The sequence below is a fragment of the Lethenteron reissneri genome, chromosome 3 (genome assembly GCF_015708825.2).
Source record: "Lethenteron reissneri isolate LAM-NWPU_2019-01 chromosome 3, ASM1570882v1, whole genome shotgun sequence".
Classification (NCBI taxonomy): Eukaryota; Metazoa; Chordata; class Hyperoartia; order Petromyzontiformes; family Petromyzontidae; genus Lethenteron; species Lethenteron reissneri.
Window position 1 is genome coordinate 14467337 of NC_083781.1, and position 25400 is coordinate 14492736.

The 25400-nt window shown below is 45.3% G+C and overlaps 1 protein-coding gene across 4 annotated transcripts in view; it reads left to right on the forward strand.

The window, feature by feature from the left end:
- Positions 1 to 6491, forward strand: part of RSAD1 (radical S-adenosyl methionine domain containing 1) — a 33966-nt gene extending 27475 nt beyond the window's left edge. For 3 of the 4 annotated variants that reach the window (XM_061559379.1, XM_061559405.1, XM_061559389.1), the window contains exons 8-9: positions 1726 to 1826; positions 5253 to 6491. In XM_061559379.1, the coding sequence (XP_061415363.1) occupies positions 1726 to 1826; positions 5253 to 5451 (300 nt within the window). In that variant the 3' untranslated portion in view covers positions 5452 to 6491. The remainder of the gene's footprint in view (positions 1 to 1725; positions 1827 to 5252) is intronic. The other variant, XM_061559397.1, reaches the window with a different exon arrangement.
- The last annotated feature ends 18909 nt before the right edge of the window (positions 6492 to 25400 follow it).

The window sequence follows — 25400 nt, forward strand, 5'->3', positions numbered from 1 at the left end:
GCCTCCTCCATAGAGGCCGATCTTGACACCGCTGGTATCAGTCGTCGGCAAGTCCACTCAGCTCCACATCCTCCTGCACCGCATCAATCCATCTCTTCTCCAGCCCATGTCATGCCCGCCTAGCCCACTCTATGTGGCCAAACATAAGCTGCCCGGCTATGCGTTGGCTGGGCATGTGGGCTACATGACCCAGCTAACGCAGCCTTGCCTGCTGGAGCCCACCGATGGGAATGTGCCCAGATCCCCTGAAGATCCGTGAGATCTCTGCTGTCAAACCGGAGCTGGTCATACGCACACTGCCCAGGTATAAGAAACTCTCCACTCTCTCCACAACTGCTTCATCACCAATGGGGAGCTGAGGTGGTGGAGTGTTTGGTGGCACAAAATACCCAGGCAGATGCTGAGTTTTGGTGGGGCTGATGGTCATACCCCACCTCTTAGTGGCACACCTCAGGTTCAGAAGCAGCGCCTCAAACTCCTCCACACATATATACACATACATATACACACATACACACATGCACACAGTACATACAGTAAATAACTCGTTAAATAAACTTAAAAGAAAGAAACTTAGCAAGAAAAACATGGGAAAAAAAGATTGGTCTAAGCATAGAAACAAACAATTATGTAATGCTACAAAAGGAAAATAATTACTTAACGCTACAAAAAATAATATTTACCTTAATCCTCGTGACGCTCGGGCTCAGTGAAGGCGGTGTTTTGGTTGAACGAGGCATGAGGAGGGGCTTACGCCTCGCTCCGCGGTATTCATCCGCCAGCTCACCGCGCTGCACTACCTGTGCTTACATAACAAACGCAAACATTTCCACATATTAAATTTTTTCATGGTTTATGGAAGCAATTCCGTAAAGCCGGACAGTCAATTCCGTAAAGTCGGATCTTCCATAGCCCAGGGACTGCCTGTGCAGCTAAATACTCTCAATGCATGTTCCTAAATGTGGAGGGAAAAGCCGGAGGACCCGGAGAAAAATTCACATGACCACAGGGAGAACATGCACACTTCAAATATGCAGGTGTCAGGATCGGGATCGAACCCACGACCTCTTGTATTCCAGGCGAGATAGTTAACATCTCACCACAGCGGCGCCATACATCTGCTGAGGCTGGAACTTTAACACAGATATGAAAGTGTGTTACCACGTGTGGAGCTGGATAGACAAATGTTTAGTGGGTTCTCCAGTGGGAACCATTTTGTCTTGGCACATTGATCCGTTTATCCCGAGCTGGCCAGCGTATTTCTTGGGGCATTACCAAAATGCACCATCTGGTATGAAATAGACTTAAATGCCCAGTGGCATTATTCGGATTTTAATATTCCAAGGACAACTTCGGCCGGAGAAAATTGCATCACTGAATAAAGGATCCTAAATCGCATCCTTCATTCGGATCTCATCCTAAATTTGATTTGGATATCATCCTCCTCACACAGCCTGGCTTCGGGACTTCCTCCATCTGCCTTTCCCACCTCGTTACCCCAACCTCTCACTCGCTACACTTCGCTCTTGTCTATTGCTGGAATGCCGCTTTTCATTATCAGCCCCTAGCCTAGGCTCATAAGCCTAGGGTAGGGGCTCTGCTTAGCAACTGTGACGGAAAAAAACTTTCCTTTCGTGAAGGTGTCCACGTACGAAGCTAAGATAGGTTAACAGGCTGTTTTGTGGTCGTGTTAGGAAATTGCCTTGCTGTGATTCAATTTTGCAGCACTGGGCTCGATTCTCTGGAGACGTTGGGCTACACGAAGCGCTCGCAAGCCTGGAGGTCCAGCGGTTTCAAGACGAGGGACTCTTGATGCTGGATGAGAGGTGAGTGGTTGACGGGAGGTAAATCGCGTTGGACCGTGAGCACTTTTTACATTCCTGTGCCCCTGTGGGTGAGGGTTGTTGTTGTGTTTGGTAATGCTGCACCATTCCGCCTCAAAGCTTAAGTCAAATGTCAGAGAAACCCCATGTTCAAATGAGTGTGGGTAGCACTCGTGCTCTGATGATGATGACTGTTTATGACGTTTAACCCTGGGTTATAATTTGCATTTCATGGTCAGTGTGGATAACTTGGCAGAGGTCAGAGTTCATGGTTGTAATGTCAATCATTCAAATTTTAGTTGGCATTCACATCAGCCCCCCTCTGCCATTTGGTATGAAATCAATTGTATTTGACTCTCAGTTGTAGAGGTGTCATGATCAAAGGACGAAATGCTCAGCGCAATTTCATTAATTGTTGCGGTTCAGAGTCACGGACTAAATCATCTTTATCTTTTTTTTCACATGATGGTGAACATAGCGGCCACTAGTGGCTGCAAGATCCACGTGAACTCATTACATAAACATATAAGGATAAAAAAAAAACACATTAACTCTTTACACATGCGATTAGATGCATGTATCATGAGCCTAATAAATATAGATCAATGATTTGATGTAGCGTTACACTTGCCACGAATAAATATACCGGTTCTTACCATGGAAAATGGAACTTTTCCCTTGACGGCTCAAAGTTGGCAGCATGCACTGTCATTTGATCATCAGAACAAGGCACAGAACATTGTGTGGCTCGTGTAAGATCTGAAATACACTGAGGCACCACGGTGACGAGACGTTAACTACCTCGCCTCGTTTACAGGGGATTGTGGCTTCGATCCTAACAATGACGCTTCTATATTTGGAGTTTGCGTGTCTCTCTCACCATGTTCGCGTGGATTTTTATCCAGGTCTTTCGGGTTTTCTCTCCACATTTAGAATAAACATGCGTTTAGTGTATTTGGCTGCTGCTATAAATTTACACGTGATAAGCCACTTCGTTGAGCTGTCATTTGTGGCCAGGTCACTTCTGATAAAAGAGCTATGTTGCTCAGTGGGCCTTACCTAGGAAAAGAAAAATAGTTTAATAGTTTAGTTACGTGGATGGTGTGTGTGTGAATGCCTTCAGATTGCTGCGGGAATGGCTCGTGCGTAAATACAACCCCGCAAACACCGACGAATTGCGCTCTGGAGTAGTGAGAAGCTCACAATTCCCCCGTTGCAGCCTCCGCCGTAGCAGATGGCCATCAATCTGAGCAGCTCATTTAGCGCAAACCATTATTGCTGCTCCCTCGGCTTCGTGCCGCTTTCCTGGCCTCGCTCCGTGCGTCCGTGTATGTGCGTGCGCACAGAGCGAGTCGTGCGGTGCACACGCCCACCGTAATCTCCATGTGCACGGTATCGCAAAGTAATCTCCGTGACGCGAGCGCGTGCACTGCGGGTCTGCAGATGCGCCTGACCACCACGCACGTGCGCAGCTTGTGTGTGCTTAGCAAATATTTTCACTGTCGTAGCGTCAAATGGTGGTATCATTATAACACCCCCGCCCCTTCTCCTGCAGCTATTTAAACGAAAGGTCTGGGGGGGTGCTATGCAAGGTACGACTGTGGGTCGCCCCCTCCTTTCTCCCGACTAATTTTTACTGAAATAGCTACAGATGTTCTCACAATTAACTTATTGTGGGTCTTGCTTGCATAGCGGCCCATGGGTCTAGGATTTCTTCAAAGGGGGTGGATCGCACAACTTTATGCTCCTCTATTGATACGATAGCCAGATGTGCTAATTGGGATTGGTCCATGCTATTTTGCAGGTAATAATAATTAATTATTCCTAATATTTTTTTCTTAACATCGTTGTTACTTGTTTATCTGTTCGGGACCCCCTTGTGGCAGACTGGGCCCCTATTCGTTGCATCACACCGCCATATGCCCCCAACCATAGTTGCATCACACCGCCATATACCCCCAGCCATAGTTGCATCACACCGCCATATACCCCCAACCATAGTTGCATCACACCGCCATATACCCCCAACCATAGTTACATCACACCGTCATATACCCCCAGCCATAGTTGCATCACACCGCCATATACCCCCAACCATAGTTGCATCACACCGCCATATACCCCCAACCATAGTTGCATCACACCGTCATATACCCCCAGCCATAGTTGCATCACACCGCCATATGCCCCCAACCATAATTGCATCACACCGCCATATACCCCCAACCATAGTTGCATCACACCGCCATATACCCCCAGCCATAGTTGCATCACACCGCCATATACCCCCAGCCATAGTTGCATCACACCGCCATATACCCCCAGCCATAGTTGCATCACACCGCCATATACCCCCAGCCATAGTTGCATCACACCGCCATATACCCCCAGCCATAGTTGCATCACACCACCATATACCCCCAGCCATAGTTGCATCACACCGCCATATACCCCCAGCCATAGTTGCATCACACCGCCATATACCCCCAACCATAGTTGCATCACACCGTCATATACCCCCAGCCATAGTTGCATCACACCGCCATATGCCCTCAACCATAATTGCATCACACCGCCATATACCCCCAACCATAGTTGCATCACACCGCCATATACCCCCAGCCATAGTTGCATCACACCGCCATATACCCCCAGCCATAGTTGCATCACACCGCCATATACCCCCAGCCATAGTTGCATCACACAGCCATATACCCCCAACCATAGTTGTATCACACCGCCATATACCCCCAGCCATAGTTGCATCACACCGCCATATACCCCCAGCCATAGTTGCATCACACCGCCATATACCCCCAGCCATAGTTGCATCACACCGCCATATACCCCCAGCCATAGTTGCATCACACCGCCATATACCCCCAACCATAGTTGCATCACACAGCCATATACCCCCAGCCATAGTTGCATCACACAGCCATATACCCCCAGCCATAGTTGCATCACACCGCCATATACCCCCAGCCATAGTTGCATCACACCGCCATATACCCCCAGCCATAGTTGCGCTGCTGCCTGCAGCTCCCCCCCCACAGTGAGTAAATTATTCGATTAAATTACGTATTCTTTTGTATCCAGGTTGCCTGTATTGTTTGTATTTTTGTTGTTTCATATGCCTAGTTTGTACAGTTGTGTGTTATGCTTTCGGCCTAAATGTAGAATTCATAATGAAATAACAAAGTATGGACCACCTGAGAAATTCTCGACGATCTTGAGTGTTGTCAACTTATTCAGCCACGTGTCACTGTGGTGTAGCATTGGACAATTGTATAAGCTCAGCCCAAAACAAATTTACTTGCTCTACAGCTCCATTATCCAGTTGTATGCATCTCACCTGCATTGACTGATCACCCTGCGCATGTCCGCTTGTCGTGTGCGAACGTGCGTGCTTGCTTGCCGAGATGACAGGGGTGTGCGGGCTTCGTGGGAAGGCATCGCAGTGCTGGACGCAATGCTCCCGGACCTCCTGCTTGCCCTGCAGCGTCACCACTGGCCGCTCGCTCTACCCCAGCACCAAGGGGGGCAGAGGGTGGGAAGGGCCCAGGGAGGTGGAGAAGCAGGACACGTGTGCGGGACAGCCGGAGTAGGAGACGGGACAACCGTATAGCTCCAACGTTGTACCTCGCGTTGTTCAGCGTGATGTCCGACGTTCTGCTCTAAGTGCCGGGAGCGCCACGGTTGCAAGATGTTAACTGCCTCGCCTGCTATGCAGGAGTTCGTGGGTTCGATGCAGACCCTGACGCCTGTATATTTGGAGTTTGCATATCTCTCTCCCTGTGGTCGCGAGGATTTTTCTTCTCCGCATTTAGAATGGACATGCGTTTACATTATTTGGCTGATATAAATTTCCACGTGATAAACCATTCATTGCGCTATCATTTGTGGCCAGGTCGCTTCTGAAAAAGAGCTATTGGCTCAGTTGCGGAGGAGAAAAAAATCTGGCTGTTGCCTGATGAAGCCAGTTGTAATTACTGGCGAAACGTCGTGCTCAGTTTGTAAATGTTGTGGCTTGGCTCTCCAACACATTTGTGTGCTGTACTAGTGACGAATTGGCATGTTCTGTTTACGTGACAACCCTTACTAGTTGGCTGTGTCGGGTGGTGGCAGGTTTTAACGACACATTTATATATTTACGTGATCTATTATGGATGATATTGATCGCGAAAGCCTTCGTGTTAAACTGGCTCAGTTGGCCTTATCTGGTTTAATAAAAATATTCACATCGTTAATAGCTTCTTTAGAGAGCAATCTGAGCAGCTGATGTTTCTACCTTGATTACCTTGCGTTGCTGCCTGCTGCTGGTGTCTGACATAGGCACTTCGATGTTGTTCATTTGCTTAGTCTGGGAGAAGACCAAGTTGAATGGAACCTCGCTATGCACAGAGCACAATCAGAGCGGTGCGAGAAGTATGAGATTAAAATCGACCACATAAAAACCATTGCCCACGAGGGAAAACAACGGCTCACTTTATTGCGTTTTTGTTTGACGTGTTAAAATTTTCTGCTAAAAGCTGAAGCGTCATTTAACCACAGTAACCTATGCTTCTCATATGTTGCGTTTACAACAAAAAGCAAGATTGCCTTTAATCAATGTTAACTCCCATTGGTTCCATCTCTGGAGCGAAAATAAAGCTGAGCGGGACGGTGGATGTCAGGGTCATGGGATCGCTGCCGCCTCCGGATAGTGTCGGAGCCTGAAGGCTTTTCGCTGATGAATAATGATTCATGTCTAGCGCTTGCGTCATTCGCTTAAATTGCCCCGTGAGCATAATGTTTTACCAAATCCTCCCCTCCCTCCTGCTCACACTCCCGCTCGCTCACTTTTTTATTTATTTAGCGCTCCATTCAGGCACTACATATGGCAAGCAAACACAAGCTCAGAAGTGGCTCTCAATTAAAATACAGCTCAATTTCATCCGGTACAGTGCATTCAGCCGACACCCCTCCTGTTCTCATCAATCGCGAGATAATTATTGTTGCTGCATGGCCCCCACCGCGCACAAGGCCGCCCTCTATCACGGCGGACCAGTTGGCAGGTATCTTTCTAATGCCCTGATTTAAGGCCAACCGCGTGACTGCATTAACGCGTCATTTTCCACGCTTGGAAGCGCTGGCATTATCAGCCACGGCACCGGGCTGCAGCTTCTTGCTGCTTGTCTATCTACAAACACCCAGTGAACGGTAGCTTCTCTCTGACAGAGCTATTCCATTGTAAGTTTTGCATTATAACTGTTAGACAGTTTCAACTTTATTTTACGTCCGACTAAGAATTATTATTTTTCTCAGTTATGCGGTATGACGCAAGCGACAATAGCAACAATCGTTCATGAAGAACTTCATTGAAGTGCTGTGCAAGCATTGCCACAATGTACGGAATTGTGAAATATCCTGTATTATAAAACATACATGTTTCGAACAGTAGGTTGTATACAGAAATATAAAATCGGACAGTCTGGTAATGTGGTGGACGCGTTCACGTTATCAGGTTGTGGGAACTGCATCCAATTAAATGAAATGCTTCTTTTGAAAGGGTCCTTCATATTAATGGGTGGTAATAAAGAACTTCAAACTATAGTAACCATTGTTATCGTTCACGGGAAATAGAGACTGTGAGAGCTATGCATTTAGTTCATAGGAATGAGAACAAAAACAAATTTTTGTCAGAACTGGTATAGAACTGTAAACGAACTGAAACTAATTCCATAAAATGAAACAAACAACACTGACCGCATTTTTTATGCTCCGATTGTTTTGTTGTGATAACCTCTAATATAACTGTAACACATAGTGTATTGAGATTGTAAATACACTGGCCACCACCATGGGAATGTGGAATTTCCATCACTGGCTCCGTTCCACTAAAATAGATGAGCCCTGCTGCGTTGACACTTAATGAATAAACGGATGACAGGAAGACTCTAAATAGAGAACTTCCTATCAGCAGACACCACTTCCCTTGCGGATAATTTTTTGTTATGCTATGAATCGACTGTTATTCGTTTTCCACATCAACAGTAGCTCAGAGGTAAAGTTCAACATCAACTTTTTTTGCTTTTTTACGTAACACCAGGCTGGCTTTGGTCACAAGCCAGAAGCGCATGGCTCAATTCCAGGAAGAGAGCGAGGCAATAGTTGTGTTGTCGTTCAACTTGTGCGTGAATCCACGTCAAGTTGCAGGCTTCAGCCCTCCGTCTCTCGAGCTGCTCGCAGGAGTGCATATATCATTCGACCGGGGTTTTAAATCAATATCCTCTTGCCGATCTAAACGAATATTGGCTCCCCCCAAATATTGATTCCCTCAGGAACAAATATTTGGGTAATATTTGTACCTTCAGCGAATGAGGTATTTATTCCCACCAGGAAATATTTGTTATGCAACATCACCAGGCGAACACGTATTTACTTTAGGGGAGGTTAGCGACATTGGGTAGAACTAATCATCAAACATGAGAAAGTAAAACTTCAGTTTTTGGAAAGCAACTTTTATTAAAATTAAGGGTTTTCTTGAAAATGCATATCTCGACTGGAGCAAATATTACTTTGTTCAAAGAAATAAGGGTTTATAAATATAAATCTTTGAAAATGGAACCAATAGTCTAGAATATTGGTTATTAACAGGACTTAATAGTCCTTTCTGGGGCAGCAAATATTTTCTTACTTTTCCATTTTAGTCATTAATACTGTACTTATCAACATAGAACACTGATTAGTATAAGTGGGTACATCAAAGGAGTGTCGCTGTTACATTTGTAGTGAGTCCAACTGAGTCGCAGACGTTATATTGGGAGCAACACTATTTATTATACAACAGCACACAATATAACACGATCTACACTCGGGTCTCGAATGCCCATCTAACCACGCTACGGAAGAACTAGACACGGTTCGCTATCCCGGTCCGGACCACGAGCTGGGTCCCGGACCACGTGGCTAGAGGCTTCTTCTGCCCGACGTGGATCTTCATAACAGCAGCACACGAAGAGCTCGAGCTCCTCACGGGGCCCCGGGCCGGGGCTGGCTCCCCCCTTCGCCCCGCCCACCTTCCAGGTCTCTCGAGCTCTTTCTCAAAGGTTCCCGAGAGCTCTTTTGGACCACGTGACCGCCCCGCAGCCCCCCTCCACTGGTGGCCCCCCTCCAATAACATCCAGTCACATGTCAGCAGGTCAACCAGCGTATCATGCCCCAACATAACCCTGGCTGGCTGACGCTCCCTCACCGGGAGTCCGCATCGCACACTGCTCGCGGTGCTTCCGCGCTAACCAGCGCTCACCCAAGCCCCACTAGGGCTGGTACTACACCCCGTAACCTGGGCTGCCCATAATGACAACACATTATCCGCCGTCGCTTCTTAAGCCCCGGCACCATACAGTGACAACCACAGTCACTACACATTGACCAAAGCATTGGGGTTAATGCAAAACAAAATGGCCGTCCCAAAACGCCCATCTGTGCCGTCACCGCAGGAGCTGTGACCAACAAGTTCCTTGCATTTTCTCATGTTTTCATGCTCAGGGAAATGTATCGTGACTTTGTCTTGAGCTGCTTGGGCCATGTTTTTCTCCCAGCTGCCACTCGTGAAATATTATTATTTACCTTTTGCATAGTTTCAGGGATTTAAATTTCAGTTGCTGAGCAAAGGGCCAAAATGCCAAGTGACCAGCAACAAGCAGCACTGTTAAAGGTGTAATCAATGAGTTAATACATTTGTAGTGACATCAGGGATGTCCCTACATTGCGGACAGCACCGTGTGGATTGCTGTGTGAGGCCGGCTCTAGCACAGCACGGCGTGCGATGCACTATCATCGCGTATACCCTGTAGGCGGGTGTAGTACCAGCCCTAGCGGGGCTTGCTGAGTGCTGAGATAGCGCGGGCACCACGCATAGCGTGTAGTGCGGGCTCCCACCAGGGGGAGTGGGAGAGTGTCAGCCCAGGAGCAGGGTTGCCCCAGGCCATGGCACTTTGGTTGACCCCCCGTAGACACGCGATCCGGAGTGTCCACGGAGAGGGTCCCAGGTGGGGGGGGGGGGGGGGCCTAGGGGGTGATCACGTGTCCGGGGAGAGCTCTCGAGAGGGATCGGGAGGGAGCTAGAACGCTCAAGAAGGTGGGCGGGGCCAAGGGCGGGTGGCCCCGACCCGGGAGGATATAAGGTGGGTTCCTGAGAGGGACCGAGGTCGCTGCATTCTACAAGCTGGAAGCTCCACGTCTACAAGCTGGTCGGGGACCCGAGTGAGGGTCTGACCCTTCGTAGCTGTTACTCCTATGTATAGAGTAGTTAGCTGGGTGGTCACCACCCTAGGCTGTATCTGGTGAAGAGGTAGTTACCCCTTTGTGTTAACGGGTTGATGTTAGAATAAAAGTGTTGCCTCTAAAGAACGTCTGCGACTCAGTTGGACTCACTACACATTTGTTGAATTGAGGAAGAGTGGCACTCTGGTTGTGAATTTTCTGTCCAATTCCTAAAAACACCCAGATGACTTTTCCATTCATCATCAGCAATTTTTTTATGGCGTCGTGCTAATGCATGGCGACCTCCACTTATTACACAGATTTCGATATTCCTACAGTGAGGGAAAAAAGTATTTTATCCCCTGCTGATTTTGTACGTTTGCCCACTGACAAAGAAATGATCACTCTCTAATTTTAGTGGTAGATTTATTTGAACAGTGAGAGACAGAATAACAAAAAAAAATCCAGAAAAACGCATGTCAATACTGTTATAAATTGATTTGCATTTTAATGAGGGAAATAAGTATTTGACCCCTCTGAAAAACATGACTTAGTACTTGGTGGCAAAACCCTTGTTGGCAATCACAGAGGTCAGACGTTTCTTGTAGTTGGCCACCAGGTTTGCACACATCTCAGGAGGGATTTTGTCCCACTCCTCTTTGCAGATCTTCTCCAAGTCATTAAGGTTTCAAGGTTGACGTTTGGAAACTCGAACCTTCAGCTCCCTCTACAGATTTTATATGGGATTAAGGTCTGGAGACTGGCTAGGCCACTCCAGGACCTTAATGTGCTTCTTCTTGAGCCACTCCTTTGTTGCCTTGGCCGTGTGTTTTGGGTCATTGTCATGCTGGAATACCCATCCACGACCCATTTTCAATGCCCTGGCTGAGGGAAGGAGGTTCTCACCCCAGATTTGATGGTACATGGCCCCGTCCATCGTCCCTTTGATGCGGTGAAGTTGTCCTGTCCCCTTAGCAGAAAAACACCCCGAAAGCATAATGTTTCCACCTCCATGTTTGACGGTGGGGATGGTGTTCTTGGGGTCATAGGCAGCATTCCTCCTCCTCCAAACACGACGAGTTGAGTTGATGCCAAAGAGCTTCATTTTGGTCTCATCTGACCACAACACTTTCACCCAGTTGTCCTCTGAATCATTCAGATGTTCATTGGCAAACTTCAGACGGACATGTATATGTGCTTTCTTGAGCAGGGGGACCTTGCGGGCGCTGCAGGATTTCAGTCCTTCACGGTGTAGTGTGTTACCAACTGTTTTATTAGTGACTATGGTCCCAGCTGCCTTGAGGTCATTGACCAGATCCTCCCGTGTAGTTTTGGGCTGATTCCTCACCGTTCTCATGATCATTGCAACTCCACGAGGTGAGATCTTGCATGGAGCCCCAGGCCGAGGGAGATTGACAGTTCTTTTGTGTTTCTTCCATTTGCGAATAATCGCACCAACTGTTGTCACCTTCTCACCAAGCTGCTTGGCGATGGTCTTGTAGCCCATTCCAGCCTTGTGTAGGTCTACAATCTTGTCCCTGACATCCTTGGAGAGCTCTTTGTTCTTGGCCATGGTGGAGAGTTTGGAATCTCATTGATTGATTGCTTCTGTGAACAGGTGTCTTTTATACAGGTAACCAGCTGAGATTAGGAGCACTCCCTTTAAGAGTGTGCTCCTAATCTCAGCTCGTTACCTGTATAAAAGACACCTGGGAGCCAGAAATCTTTCTGATTGAGAGGGGGTCAAATACTTATTTCCCTCATTAAAAAGCAAATCAATTTATAACATTTTTGACATGCGTTTTTCTGGATGTTTTTGTTGTTATTCTGTCTCTCACTGTTCAAATAAACCTACCATTAAAATTTTAGACTGATCATTTCTTTGTCAGTGGGCAAACGTACAAAATCAGCAGGGGATCAAATACTTTTTTCCCTCACTGTATGTAGCTCTTTTTTCAGAGGCGACCCACCCACAAATTATAGCTTAACGAAGTGGCTTATCAAGTGGAAATGAAGAGCAACCAAATACTATAAACGCATGTCGATTCTAAATGTGGAGAAGAAAAATACACGCGACCATGGGGAGAGAGATATGCAAACTCCAAATATACAGGGGTCAGGGTCTGGATCAAACCCACGAACTCCTGCATAGCAGGCGAGGCCGTTAACATCTCCTCGCCAACGTGGCGCCCCACGTCTCGCTGCAGGAAATGACGTCCCCTGGCTTGCCATGGTGGAATTTTTGCTTTGCCGAGTGATAATGGAGTGTGGTTACGTTGGCTTGATTTGCCTTCCGTGCACTGCAGTGAAGAGGTACATGTGAAGACTCGGAGGAAGGCTTCATTGTTCTGAGCTGACCTTCGTGCAAACAGGCTGCAAGCAAACCTTTGTTGTGAAGAGCACGGAAATGATCTGTGTTAACAGCTGAGATAGTTTTCCCTGAATATTAGGATGTGTTTGGTTGATATAATATTAATACTATAATTAACTTCATCAATCCGCTATTGGATGAAGGCCTTCTCATGCTGTGCCAAATATGGGTGTTGTTTGACCATACTGCACCACGCTGCTCATTGCAGGTTAGTGCAGAGGTGGGGGGTCAGCACCGATGCAGATATTACTCGCCATTGATGTTAGCCGTGTTACTTAGACAGGTTGGACTGTACAGGGCAATAAAAAGAGGAAAGATTTTAAATATCTAAATCTAAGTACTCGGTTAGGTCCATCATCACACTGCCTGTATGTATGCATGTTGAACTTCTTTTGCCCCGTACGTAGCCAACCACGCTAATCGGAAATGCAGGGGAAGGACAAAAAACTTAACACAAAAAGCAGTTCTGCCTGATTTGACACGGTGGAAGTCAGAGATGAAGAAACTGTCTGAACAAATGAATACTGCGTTGGCGGTGGTAATCTTTTCCTTTGATGATGGAAATTCCATGTTCCCATGGTGGATGCCAGTGTGATCATTGGGCAGAGCCACAACAACAATTTCACATTAATGCGGTGAAGCCAGACAGCAGCGTCAGGAGTAGCGGAGTGTATGGCTGTGATGTCTCCGTCGCATTTGTGGATCAGGCACTGCGTCGTTATATGTTGTAAGGTCTGTTCTGGACGACCACAGTCGCACACTGGAGAGTTTAGGCCACACTTTGCATGGGGAAGACGACTTGACCCCATTTTTATATCCACAATTAAAAAACGGTCCCTTTTTTGTTCGAAGTAATTTAGGCGCTATTTTTGTAATAAAAATTGATCAACGTTCTCTCTGAATGGTTAATGTGATCTGGCATATTTGTTTTTCACACTCGGAGCTGCTGCTATTTTACGTACACTATTTCTGTGGTGATAAATTAGTTATTAGTGTGTTATGAAGCACTACTTTTGCAGAAGTTGTGGTAGAAGGTTAATCAGAGGTCAACGTGTTTCCCTGCTCCAGTGAGAGAGCCTAGGACTGTTCTCATATTCATTGGCATCCTGAGCCAGTGGTGGAAATTCCACATTCTTGATGGGGTCACCCTGTCTATAGGACATCTGTTGACATCTCGGTTGGGATTTGAACTCGCATGTGATTGGGTCCAATATTCTGCTACAGCACCACCGGACAAAGTTAATAACTTATGATATTCCAATGCTGGCCATCACAACCACCGCCTCTCTGTGTGTCTATGTTGTATGTCTCTCTCTGTGTGTCTCTGTGTTGTCTCTCTCTGCTGGTGTGTCTGTATGTGTGTCTCCGTGTCTGTGTTTTGCCTCTCTCAAATTTAGTTCTACCTGATGACGACTGCTTGTGTTGCAATCGAAACGTCATATTCTATTTAATTTATTTTCTTTCTACGTGACTTTACCGAAATAACCAAAGAGTAATTCCTGCAGTCACGAAAGCTTTAAATCAGGTTTGAACCACCGCCATTGAAACCCACTGTTTTTGTCAGATTAGGAGTCATTATCCAAGTTCTGCTCTGATGGTATCTTATAAAATCACACCGATTGGCTCTATGTGAACCTGCCTAGGCATACCTTCAGGGTTTTCTCCTCATATGCCTGGGTTTTCTCCAGGCACTCCAGTTTCCTTCCACATGAAAAACAAACCTTAAAAGGATATCACCAAACATCTGAATATAGTAGTGCCTTCCTGAATGTCTTGTGAGGTAGCCTCCCATTTTACAATGAAAACGTATTCATCTTCATCAAGGTTCGTATCGCATGCTCATCGAAGAGTGAATCCATTAAGATCTCACCGAGTCTTTATTTTTTGTGGAAGATCAATAGTTTTTTTAAATATCTGAAACAGATTCCCTGAAAAACCCATTAATATAAGAAGACAATTGTCAGCATCTAATCTTGTCTACACCATATCAGAATCAGAATATTTATACTGGAGGAATCTGATGAACCATAAAGCTTGTTTTCACAAACAATACAAAAACACGATAGGAGTGCAAAGTATAGAAAATGTAAAGAAACCATATAAAAATGTACAAAAAACTACAGTCGTTTTTTTTTATCTTACCAGGTAAGGCCCACTGAGCGATTAACTTATTTTTCAGAAGCGATATTGCCACAAATGACAGCTCAACGAAGTGGCTTATCATAATGTGGACATGTTATAGCAGCAAAATAATCTCAATAATCGCACACCAGTATGGCCCAAATAGATGTGTGTTTCACACACGTTGTTCAAGGATCGTAATATTACAGCAGACAAAAACCCATCAATGCCGCTAGTGCTTACATGAGTGGGTACGTCCCTACAAGACATCATCAATCGATTGCGTGGACCCGTAATGATTAACCAGACAAAGGCAAAGTGGTAGTACCAACTTGTTGACACGGATGAAGTGAGCAGCTATTGGTGGGCGACTTCACATTATACCAGATGTGTTGTAGTATAAGTCTAAGACAAATACAGTAACCCGTGTCTGCATCATCCTTGGGTTAATGACAATTACCGGGACACCGCGGTGGCGAGATGTTAACTACCTCGCCTGGTTTACAGAAGGTCACGGTTTACTCCCGACCCTGACGGCTGCTGTATATTTGGAATTTGCATTTTCTCCCCGTGGTTGTGTGGGTTTTTCTCCGCGTCCGGTTTTTTCCTCTATACATTTCCACATGATAAGCCACTTTGTTAAGCTATCATTTGTGGCCAGGACGCTTCTGAGAAAGAGTTATATATCTCAGTGGGCCTTACCTGGTAAAATAATATAGCTCATATTTTTCTAGTTTTTATTACAGTTTAATTATATTTCATGGAGATGCCTCGAAAGATTAGTAATATGTTTCCCTTGCAATAACGAGTGTTCTTTGCACATAACTTTTCAATTAATTCCAGAAGCAACCTCAGTGATTGCTAAAATGTGGATGAAATGAATGACGTATGGACTTAAGTTGTTTCCCAACTGGCAATCATTACAAGAGAATGGGCCATATGCAAGTTGCTATATCAGCTGCAGGATTCCTGATTTTATATGCAGAAGTGTGAACTTGACATCCAGTCTCTTCACTATACTGTTTATACGGTAAGGTATTAACAATTCATGCCAACATTCTCATCTTCCCCAGTGATATGATTCGTGGTAGCAATTCGATTAAAGGATCAACTTGTTTTGTTCTGGCATTGCGGGGAATGGAACCACCTCCAGTGGCTGCAGACATGACGTGAACCTACTATATACAGCCTATACAAATTGAAACTATAAATTCGTACGCACGCGATTGTTAACTATGTAATGTAGGTTCGAGAAGAGATGTTAGCTGATTAATCAGTGTATTGTATATCCTATTGTGCTATATACAACATTGATTTTCAGTCACTGTCATCGAACTATTATTTTGTGTATCACCGTTGGCTCTGAAGCCGACCAGTAGCGATGACAGCTGACATAGCTGAGATGAAGCCTGCGTATGACACTCTGCTGCAAAGGACAGTGTAGCAAGTTGGTTTCTGGCCTATCTGCGATGAGGCTGAGAGTGTTTGTCTCCTTTCTGTGTTTACTTTGGGCACCGTGGGTTCCTCACAAATCAATGAAGACGAGAAGGTGCCAGGTGTCTCAAGCGTGAACCTGCAACCTTGAGGGCCTGGGCTCGAATCTGGGCAGCCACCTGTTATTAAACCGGTTTTCAAGTGCAGTTCGTTCATGGCCTCAGCCCAGTTAACCAGTGAACCACTGTCTCATAGCAGCTTGCATGGGGAAATAGCAACCACTGCTCTCTCCAGGGTAAAGAGGCTGCGTGACGATTGTATTTGGAGAACGACCTCTTTCAGGATCCTTTGACACGCCAGGTTGATGAAACGCCCTGCAACATTTCCGAATTGATCCTTCGTCTCGTTACATGATGGCGAGCGATAGCATCATTGGAACAAACAGGGGTGAAGAGACCGAAAATATATAGACTGTATTCAAACATCGCATAAAGGATCTGTTTGATCAAACATCTGAAAGTAGAGCCCTCCGGAATAAGAAAACGTTTTGACTTCGACTCTCAAGGTAACACAGAGACGTATGGGTGGTACGTAAATACAATCATCGCAAATGTATTGGCCTACTCTGAGTCTCTGAATCTATTAATATCAATAACAAGGCAATAATGTGAACGCAAACCAAAAATAAAATTAAAAAAATTAACTGCTTTGACTGCTCAATTCCCTGGCCAAAGCCATCTTGTGAGCAATAAGCCCCCATCTAATTAAAATCGTTTGCAATTATTTTCCACGTACAATGGTGCGATGGCTTATTTATACTCACCAATTTTCCACATTTCTTTATTAATTGCAGAAGCATCTCTGAAAATGACGTGCTCGTGCACAGTCGTTTATCTGCAGGTGAATATTTAAATTGCAATTCTCCTTGCAAGTGTAACGTAGAATATGGGAGAACAAACAATGAATGATCTTATTTTGCATGTTTATATTTTTCTTGTTTATATAGTTAAAAAACCTTTAAGGTTACAATAACATTTAACATTTCAGTAGCAGTAATGTATGTTCTTAGGTTAGCAGTGATGTATGTTCACCGTCGTGTTCCATCCATTATGTTCCATGACCACTTTTTTTCCAACGAGGTTGTCGAAGCACCATGCTGCCATCTCGACCACCAATGTGACTCGAGACCTTTAAAAATGTTCACAAGTCCATACAGCAGTGGCTCTCAATGCGTACGTCGCGAAAGCCTTTCAGGGGGGGTAGGGAGGAGGTTTGGTGGAGGAGGGGCGGGGTTTGTGGAGGGGGGGCAGCCTGCGGCATGGATGCCGTGCAAGGGATATGTTGAATAAGTGCGGAGAACGTCACTGCCACGTTATTAGTGGGCGACCTGACCAAAAATGTTGAGAACCACTGCCGTACATCATTAGTGTTCAACAGCATGCGGATGTTGTACACGTGGGGTTATATCATCTTACCTTTGAAGTCACCTTATCTTTGATAATCACACACACACGCACGCATGCCATATTTATAGCGTGTGGTTGTTATGATCGGTTGTTTGCTGCTTCCATTTGATAAAGAGGTAATGAGTCTCAAAGGCTCTCCGCCTCAAATGAAAGCCTTTGCTTTACGTTTACTTTAGTTAAATGATAGTTCCTACATCATTCAAGGATTTAGGATAAGGTTTGGCATTCGTAACAAAAGTAAATTCATATTTTATCTGTATATACACATGCATATTCACTGCCAGGTTTAGCATGCAAATGTATTAATATGCCCTACTGTGAAAGAGAGCTGAGAGGCTGTATACTAAATACGTCCGTCCATTCATCGAAAGACACTTCACAAATAATCTGAATAAAACTTACCACTCAAGATTACACACTTATGATATTCGTAGTTAGAACACACGTGCGTTTGTGTGTGAGCACGTGCGGGGAGCCGTGGCGCTGTGGTTAGCGCACCACAGTACCACTACTAACCTGGCCACCTGAGTTCGATTCCCGTTCACGACCAACAACAGCGGCGAATATAGTATTTGAACCAGTCCTGGACCTTACCTAGGTCGACTCTTAAATGAGTACCTGGTGCGTTGTTTAAACATTACCACTGAATAAATAAAGGCGGCCGAGCGTGGTGTTGGCCACCCAACCCTTTGTGTGCCATTCTGCTCTTCATAAGTGCTCGCAAACAGCACTTTCCCAACGGTATGGGGAATCGTTTTATTTTTCTTGCATTTCGAAAATTATTTGTACAATCTAATTCCTTGCCAGCTTGTAACAACGTTCAGATCACAAAACACATTTATCTGTAAGAAATCTGATTGCCATTTCATATAATTGGCAGTGACAGGGCAGCATTATAAAGACACAAAGCGCACACACGAATGCTATTAAAGTCCAGGGCAATCAACTCTGAATTACACCTCCTGGCTGAGCGAGCAGCATTAATCAATAGAACGCCGAACAGATCCCCAGCGGTTTTCACTCAGTTCAAGTTTAGATCAATCGATGTTTTGTAATGGCTTTCGCATGAAAAATAAAATATTTTTAGAAATCCCAATCAGAGCGGTCAACTCAGTTTATCGTCCCCCGGGGGGGGGGGTCAATAAAAGGAGAGCACTGCCACGGTGTGGGACGTCACCAGCGGTTGTCGCTTGGATGTTACAGTTCGGTCCCTTTTGTGGTAGCGTGGAATGTGCACAATTTTGTCACGGGGAAACAATGGAGAGAGGCATTACCACCACCAACACTACATTGTCATTTGAGCAGAAATGCACTGCTCATATCTACTTCTTTCACACGGCTGCTGACATAGATGCAGAGCATCAACTACAATTTCATATTCAGCTGGTCAAATCAGATAAATGCGTCAGGAGCAGCAAAGTGTATCGACGTGATGTCGCCTTCGTATTTGTGGATCGGGCATTGCGTCGTTATATGGTGGATGACCACAGTCGCACACGGAAGAGTTTTTAATGTTCGCATCTGCCATGGTGTGTACGGATGCGGGTTCGGGTGGACCATTTCCTGCATCTTGCTCAGAGCCACCAATGAGGATAATGCCCCAGCACACAGTTCACAAGAATGATGACAATGTTATTTTCCAAACAATCAATGCCATGGTTAATATAATCCAGGTGCATACTTTTCTCAATTCACACGCAAATGAGGCAAACGCCCATTGTCACACATGTCGCTTGATTGTAGACATCTGCTGGGTGGAGTGGCAGTGTATAAGCACTGCTCGAGTTCTCGAAGCTTTGTTCTATGAGTTGAGAAAGCCCTTGGTTCCGCGTAGAAGTTACACGCAGGCCTTCGTGCTGGTGAAGTTGTATTCGAGTGTCGTTCATCGTTCGCTATGCTTCAACAGACCCTATTTTGTGCCGAGAGATGACGTCAAACAGAAGGTGGCTCTCACCAAAGTAAGCTAAAATCCCAGTACTACACTGCAGCATACACTTCACAGCCTAAACCAAATTTACATACATCAACTTACATTTCTTCCCTTTGATTGTCCTTTTAGTTTTGTGTGCGTATTATTGCTTTTAACGAGCAACTGCGGTGGAGGATGTATTCATTCTACAAGCAGTTAAACAGTGTAGGTGTGGTTTGGGTAAACGTAGGTTTAAACAAACGAATGCATCTGCTAACTTTCAAATTACCATTAAGTCGGTTCAAATATCTTAACACCTACGATGTATTCTAGCTCGTAAAAATGTTACTCTTTGGTCATTGAAATATATTAATTTAAAACTCCATTACAAATGCTTTGATATACTTTAACAAGCTATAAATCTTCCTTTGTAGTGTAAATGCAAATGTGCTTTTGGGATTCCATTCGGCGTAAATAAAAGACAATAAATATTGTAATTCGTTGCATTACAGCATCATTTTAAATGTCTTAATCAACGGGATATGTAGCGTTTTGTTTTGCAGCCAGCTAATTTGCAGGACTGAATATTTTAAGCAAATGTTGGGGACTTGATGGCTATTTTAACCAGGCTTTCCAACAATTGCTTCTGACACTTTAACACAGGCATTCGCAAGACGCCACCTGTACACCGGTACCTTAAAAATATCGAGGGACATTTTGAGAAAAAACTGGTTGCAATACTCCAAGATAAAATAAAAATAACAACTGATGCAGCAGTTGCAAACCCAGAAGCGACGGTGGCATTTGCTGCGTATACTGGAAAATAAGAAGCAAGCCCTGCACTGGAAACTTTTCATTTTTTTCTGAACACAAAACAACATTAATTTAAACTTGAATGTCAGCATGACTTTACAACGGGAACATTGCTGATTGACTCGCTGCTCCTACGGCCAAACCTGCGAATGCTTGCTCACTCGCTTAGCATCTCGTATGTTGGCCATTAGCTCACGCTCTGTGATGCGTTGGTAGCACTTGACAGACATTGTGTAATTACAAGGGTGCTCAGAACTCTTTTCCAAGCTGGTTTAAGTGGACCCCTGTAGATTATTTGGCAGAGCTCTGATGAAATTGCATGACCGTGTTTGTTCTGTACGTGCGGTAGGTTAGCGGTTAGAGCGCTGCTCTCTGAACCCGGTGCCCTGAGTTAGATTCCAGCTCATGAACAACTGTGTACAGGTAATCTCAGAGGTCGTCTGACCAAGCATGGTATTGTGACTAGTTTCAGACCCTGTTTTATACACCAAGGCCTCCCGACAGTCGCACACAGAGCTCACGCCAATAATCGGTGGCCATTGCGTTTAGATCCCTCGCACATCAAATCATGATCAGAGCTGTAAATGAGAAAATGTGTTTTGAAATCACAATGTTATATTACATGCACGTAAAGATAACACTTTTTTAAATATAATGCCCTATACACTGAGGCATCTCTGAGGCTCTACATCTAATCGCATCTCCCTAGATTTGTAGGGCACCCCAGTGGCAGCTGGCCCTCTGGGTACAAGGTGACTCGGTGTGGGGGGGGGAGGCGGAGAGTGGGGGTGATTACTTCGTGTAATCCCAATTGAGTAACGTATATGAGCAGCACAGGTTATAGCTACGATCTCGTCTGATGTGATATATTAAGCGGTATGGGAATATATGGAATGATACAGTACCATTGTAAAGTATTCGCTTACCACGATCATGTGCCCAGGCACCATATTTCTGGAAGCAACATAGGTGTGTAATACTGTACAGTATTTCAAAGGGCAGCTGATGTTTTAGTCAACACAAACATTCTGAATAAAAGTAAAATATTCCTGTCTGTTCAAACGAGCAATGAGGTAATAAGTGTTCATGTCTGTTGGTGACCCTGAGCCAGTGGTAAAAAATGACAGTCTTCTGGCAGGGGTCAGATTATCCACAGGACGTAACATGGACTTCCCACAAAGTGGGTATCCCTTCATATTGACCCCGTAGAGATGTTGATGTTGACCCCTAATCCGGGATCTGAACAGGCATTCTTGTGCCAATGGGTCCCGTATACGAACCACAGTCCCACGAGTCTGGTTAATGGCAGTTAAAAATGAAGACGCGTAATGATGAATTAAAATACTATTACTGAAATTGTATCTCGTTAATCTGGTGGGAGTGAATTCCAAGCCACAGCATTTGCGCTACAATAACCATGCATGTGAGTTTGTATGAACGATCTAAATAATTATTTCAGTATCAGATTTACCAAGAGACATATTTTTCACATGAGCACTTTGCCTTGAGCTACTGAGAGCTGAGTGTGGATGCATTTCTCGATTAATTCACAAAGGGCTGTTTAGTGAAATGCAACCAGTATGGTTGGGCATCTCTACTCCAGTATTGATCTCACACGCCCTCGTTCTCAACTGAATGTGGCCGGTGGTTTCATTACAATTGACCGTGCCAAGACACACTTGTTACGACATTATTTTTGGGGGAGGGAGGAGCAAGAAACGAGAAAGGGAGGGGGTGAAGTGACGTGAACTTGGTTGTACGACTTGCTGTGAAATGAGCCTGCTGTCTCGTACATCCACGTGTGACATTTTATAACATAAACAAGATTTTATTTTAATCACTTCACTCGATACTCGGGTTGCGACGTGTCCTGGTTTCCTCAGGATCATCCTCTTTTCAGACTAAACTGTCCTGGGAAATCCGTAGCGCTTCCCAAAACATTGAACATTGAGTCCCGGTTTTTGTCAGTTGTACGTATAGTTCGACACCGCCTTCCCATGATCTGCCCCCGGTTTTTTGTACCTGGTTAGAGGTGGCAACCCCCAGTAGCGTAACGAGCCGCACCGCCTGAGCTGATAATGTCGTCACTACGCCACTGGCAGCCCGCCATCTTCATACACTGTTATGGTGCTCTGCTTGAAACGCTTTGTGAAATGCTGATTGAAAAACTGGCTCCTGCCACAGCAATTTGGAATTTCCACTGCTGCCTCTAGGCTGCCAAATGAAAATGAGTACCACGCCAATGGCCATTGTTGTGCTGGGGAGAAAAACTTTGCCTGTGCTGATTGGACAGGAATTGCTTCCACATTTCCCTTCTGTTATCCTGATAAAAAAAAAACATGGGAATAAAACAACATCTGCTGCGTGAATCAATCTTCTACCCATGCAGACATCCGTGGCATTGTTGGGCAGTTCCTCTGTAGCCGTCTTCCTTCTGTTGCTCACCACCGCGCCGTGAAGAATCGGGCGGCTTTGCTAACTCGCCCAACCGAAGAAAGCATTTACCGTGTTGGTTATATGCTTCTGCAGTGCCCACGGCAATCAAACCAAACGCACAACCCTCTGTGTTGCCCAGACTGTTTGTTCACGTGCATGGACTTAAATGTAAAACAACCAAATAGTCTGATACATGCGGCAAGGGCATGCAGATCACATGCTTTTCCTTTAACCAATCGTGGTGCAATGCGTATTTCAAGCTATAAAGTGTATTATGTTAGTCCAGATTAAACAAACCAATGTGATTGAGAGTGATTGCTTACTTTTGGCAGCGAGTCTCCTCCCCAAAGTCTGATAGTTTATTCTAAAGTGCACCACGAACTGAAGAATGTTTAAATCCTTTCCATTTATTTGGGTGGTTGCCACCCATGCATAAATATGTCTGGATAACAGTTAAAGTGTAATGGCAGCCAGCAACGTTCCTTGCAAAAAGAACCATAAGAAACTGGAAACATGCCCATCGATATGAGCATGCACCTCTGCAGTGTGCTGGACTCCTCTGACATTACAACAGGGCACCCCGAGCTTGATGATTGCAGTTTATTCGCCATTCCTGCAGTGACCGCTCGGTAATGCACAGCTGGGGCCTCCTCATTGCTTGGCCAAACGCTTGGGCTACAGTTGGCCATGTCCCATGCAGCAGGAATGAGCCTGGCAGCTGCTAAATGAGAATTGCTTTGTGTTTTGTTATGGATGGAAGGCTGCGCAGATTGTGTTCTTGTCCCACGAACTTGTGTCTGAACCGCGTATTGAATGCTCGGTCACCGTGCTTCAGGTACCAGAGGTAGGAAATCGAGTTACCTCTGCCACAGTTTGGTTTTCCATGTCACATGCATTGCTCCACCACTTCTTATTGTCTACTCAAAAAGTGTAAGTGCTGTTTCTGTTATCCATTCTTGGGTTTCTCTTCAAGTGGTCTTTCCCATTAATGCACAACTTGTACATTATTTTAATAATCAATAATTTTCTTCTCGATGAAAGCTGCACTGAGTCTTGCAAACTCCTCCTTTGGGAGCATCCTGCATTCGGAGTCTGGCCAAATCGTTGTTTTTCTTGTGAGAAGGTTCTGGGAGTACCTGAAGAAAACTCGCAACGCATACTACTATCTCCTGGCACTTTACTTCCAAGTGACCTTGGGAAGTTCTAGATTTGAAGAAATTACCCCCTTCCTTTCCCCCCCCGTTCCCCCCCCACCACATTCGTCGTACAGACACCGTACTCGCACTCACCCTCCCCTCCCCTGGCATCGCAATAATTTTACAGCCATATTCATATTTCCAGTCTTTTACTCCCAGCCTGATACACCACCTTCACTTAGAAATGTTGATGTACAACAGTGTTTCAATAGCGCAAAAAATTGTCCCCCCAATCCTACTCTTCCCCGTTTCCCCCAGTGCCACATCTGACGTACACCTCGCCTGGCATCACAAAAAAAAGATGGTTCTCTGTCGGCTTAACTCAGCTAATCCCCTGCCCAACCGCCCGCGACGCCACACGGCCTGCCGCATGCCCCCCCCCCCCGATCCCTTGGCTCCCCCCCCCCCCCCCCCCTAGTCTTCTTCTTCTTCTTATATATAAAAGTCTCCGCGCGCTCGCGCTTGCGGGGGATTTGGCTCTCGGACGGTGGGGTTTAAGACCGAAATAATTTTCCAGGCGGCACGCCCTAAGCCCCGTGGTGGGTTTAGGCTATTCCGTTTTCCCGTCCGTAAACTTTAAAGTAGTTTAATTAACACATTTGTGCCGTTTCTATTATTCATTATTTACTTATTGCGCGACATCGACCGTACCAAGTGACGCCAATTGCGTGGGGGGGCGGACCCTGCCAAGTCATTAAAGCGTTCGCTCCAGCTCACGGGAGACATTTTATTTTACGCGTTTACCATGGAATAGATATACACATCACGCTGCCGATTTATCTTCACAGTGTGATGTCCTCTTCCCCCCCCCCCACCCCAATGCGTGCAGTTACTCATATAAAGTCCTTACATATTAATTTTATATTATTAAAGCGGTTACATAGTATTATTATGGCGAGGGCGGGGGGGTGGTGGGGGGGGTAGCGGCCCAGCCAGCAGCCTGGCAATGTCTCACCTCCTCCGGCTTGCCAATCTAGGCGAGGCCGCGGGCTCTGCACGGGACGAGGCGTCACCACGCCAATGTAAAGTACAATTTTATTAAATCTTTCGCTAAGAACTCAGGTTTATTGTTTACTATTATTAAACAAATACGTTTATAAACATTACAATGATAATGTTTGTGTACACATAACAACTCTTGCTTCATTCTTTACTATTATGAAACTAATAAGTTGCCTAATACTCTATTACTATTATAATGTTCGTGTGCAGAAACTAGATGCGTGTGCCTAAAGTCGATGTCTGTGTGTGTGAGTCCATGTGTTTGTGTGCGTGTAAGTCGATGGGTTTCTATGTGTGTGGGTCCATGTGTGTGTCTGTCTTTTTCAAATGGACAACGCCCCGTGTGTGTACGTACAAGTGTTTGTGTGTGCGTGTCAGTCCATTTGTGTGCGTATCTGTCGCTGTGTGTATGTTAGTCCACATGTGTGTGTTAGTTCATACGTCTGTGTTTCACTCGATGTGTGTACGTCAATGCGTGTGTGTGAGTCGATGTGTGTGCATGGCTCCATCTGAGTGTGTAAGTCAATGTGCGTTTGTGTGTCTATGTGTGTCGATGTGTGTTTGTTAATCTATGTGTGT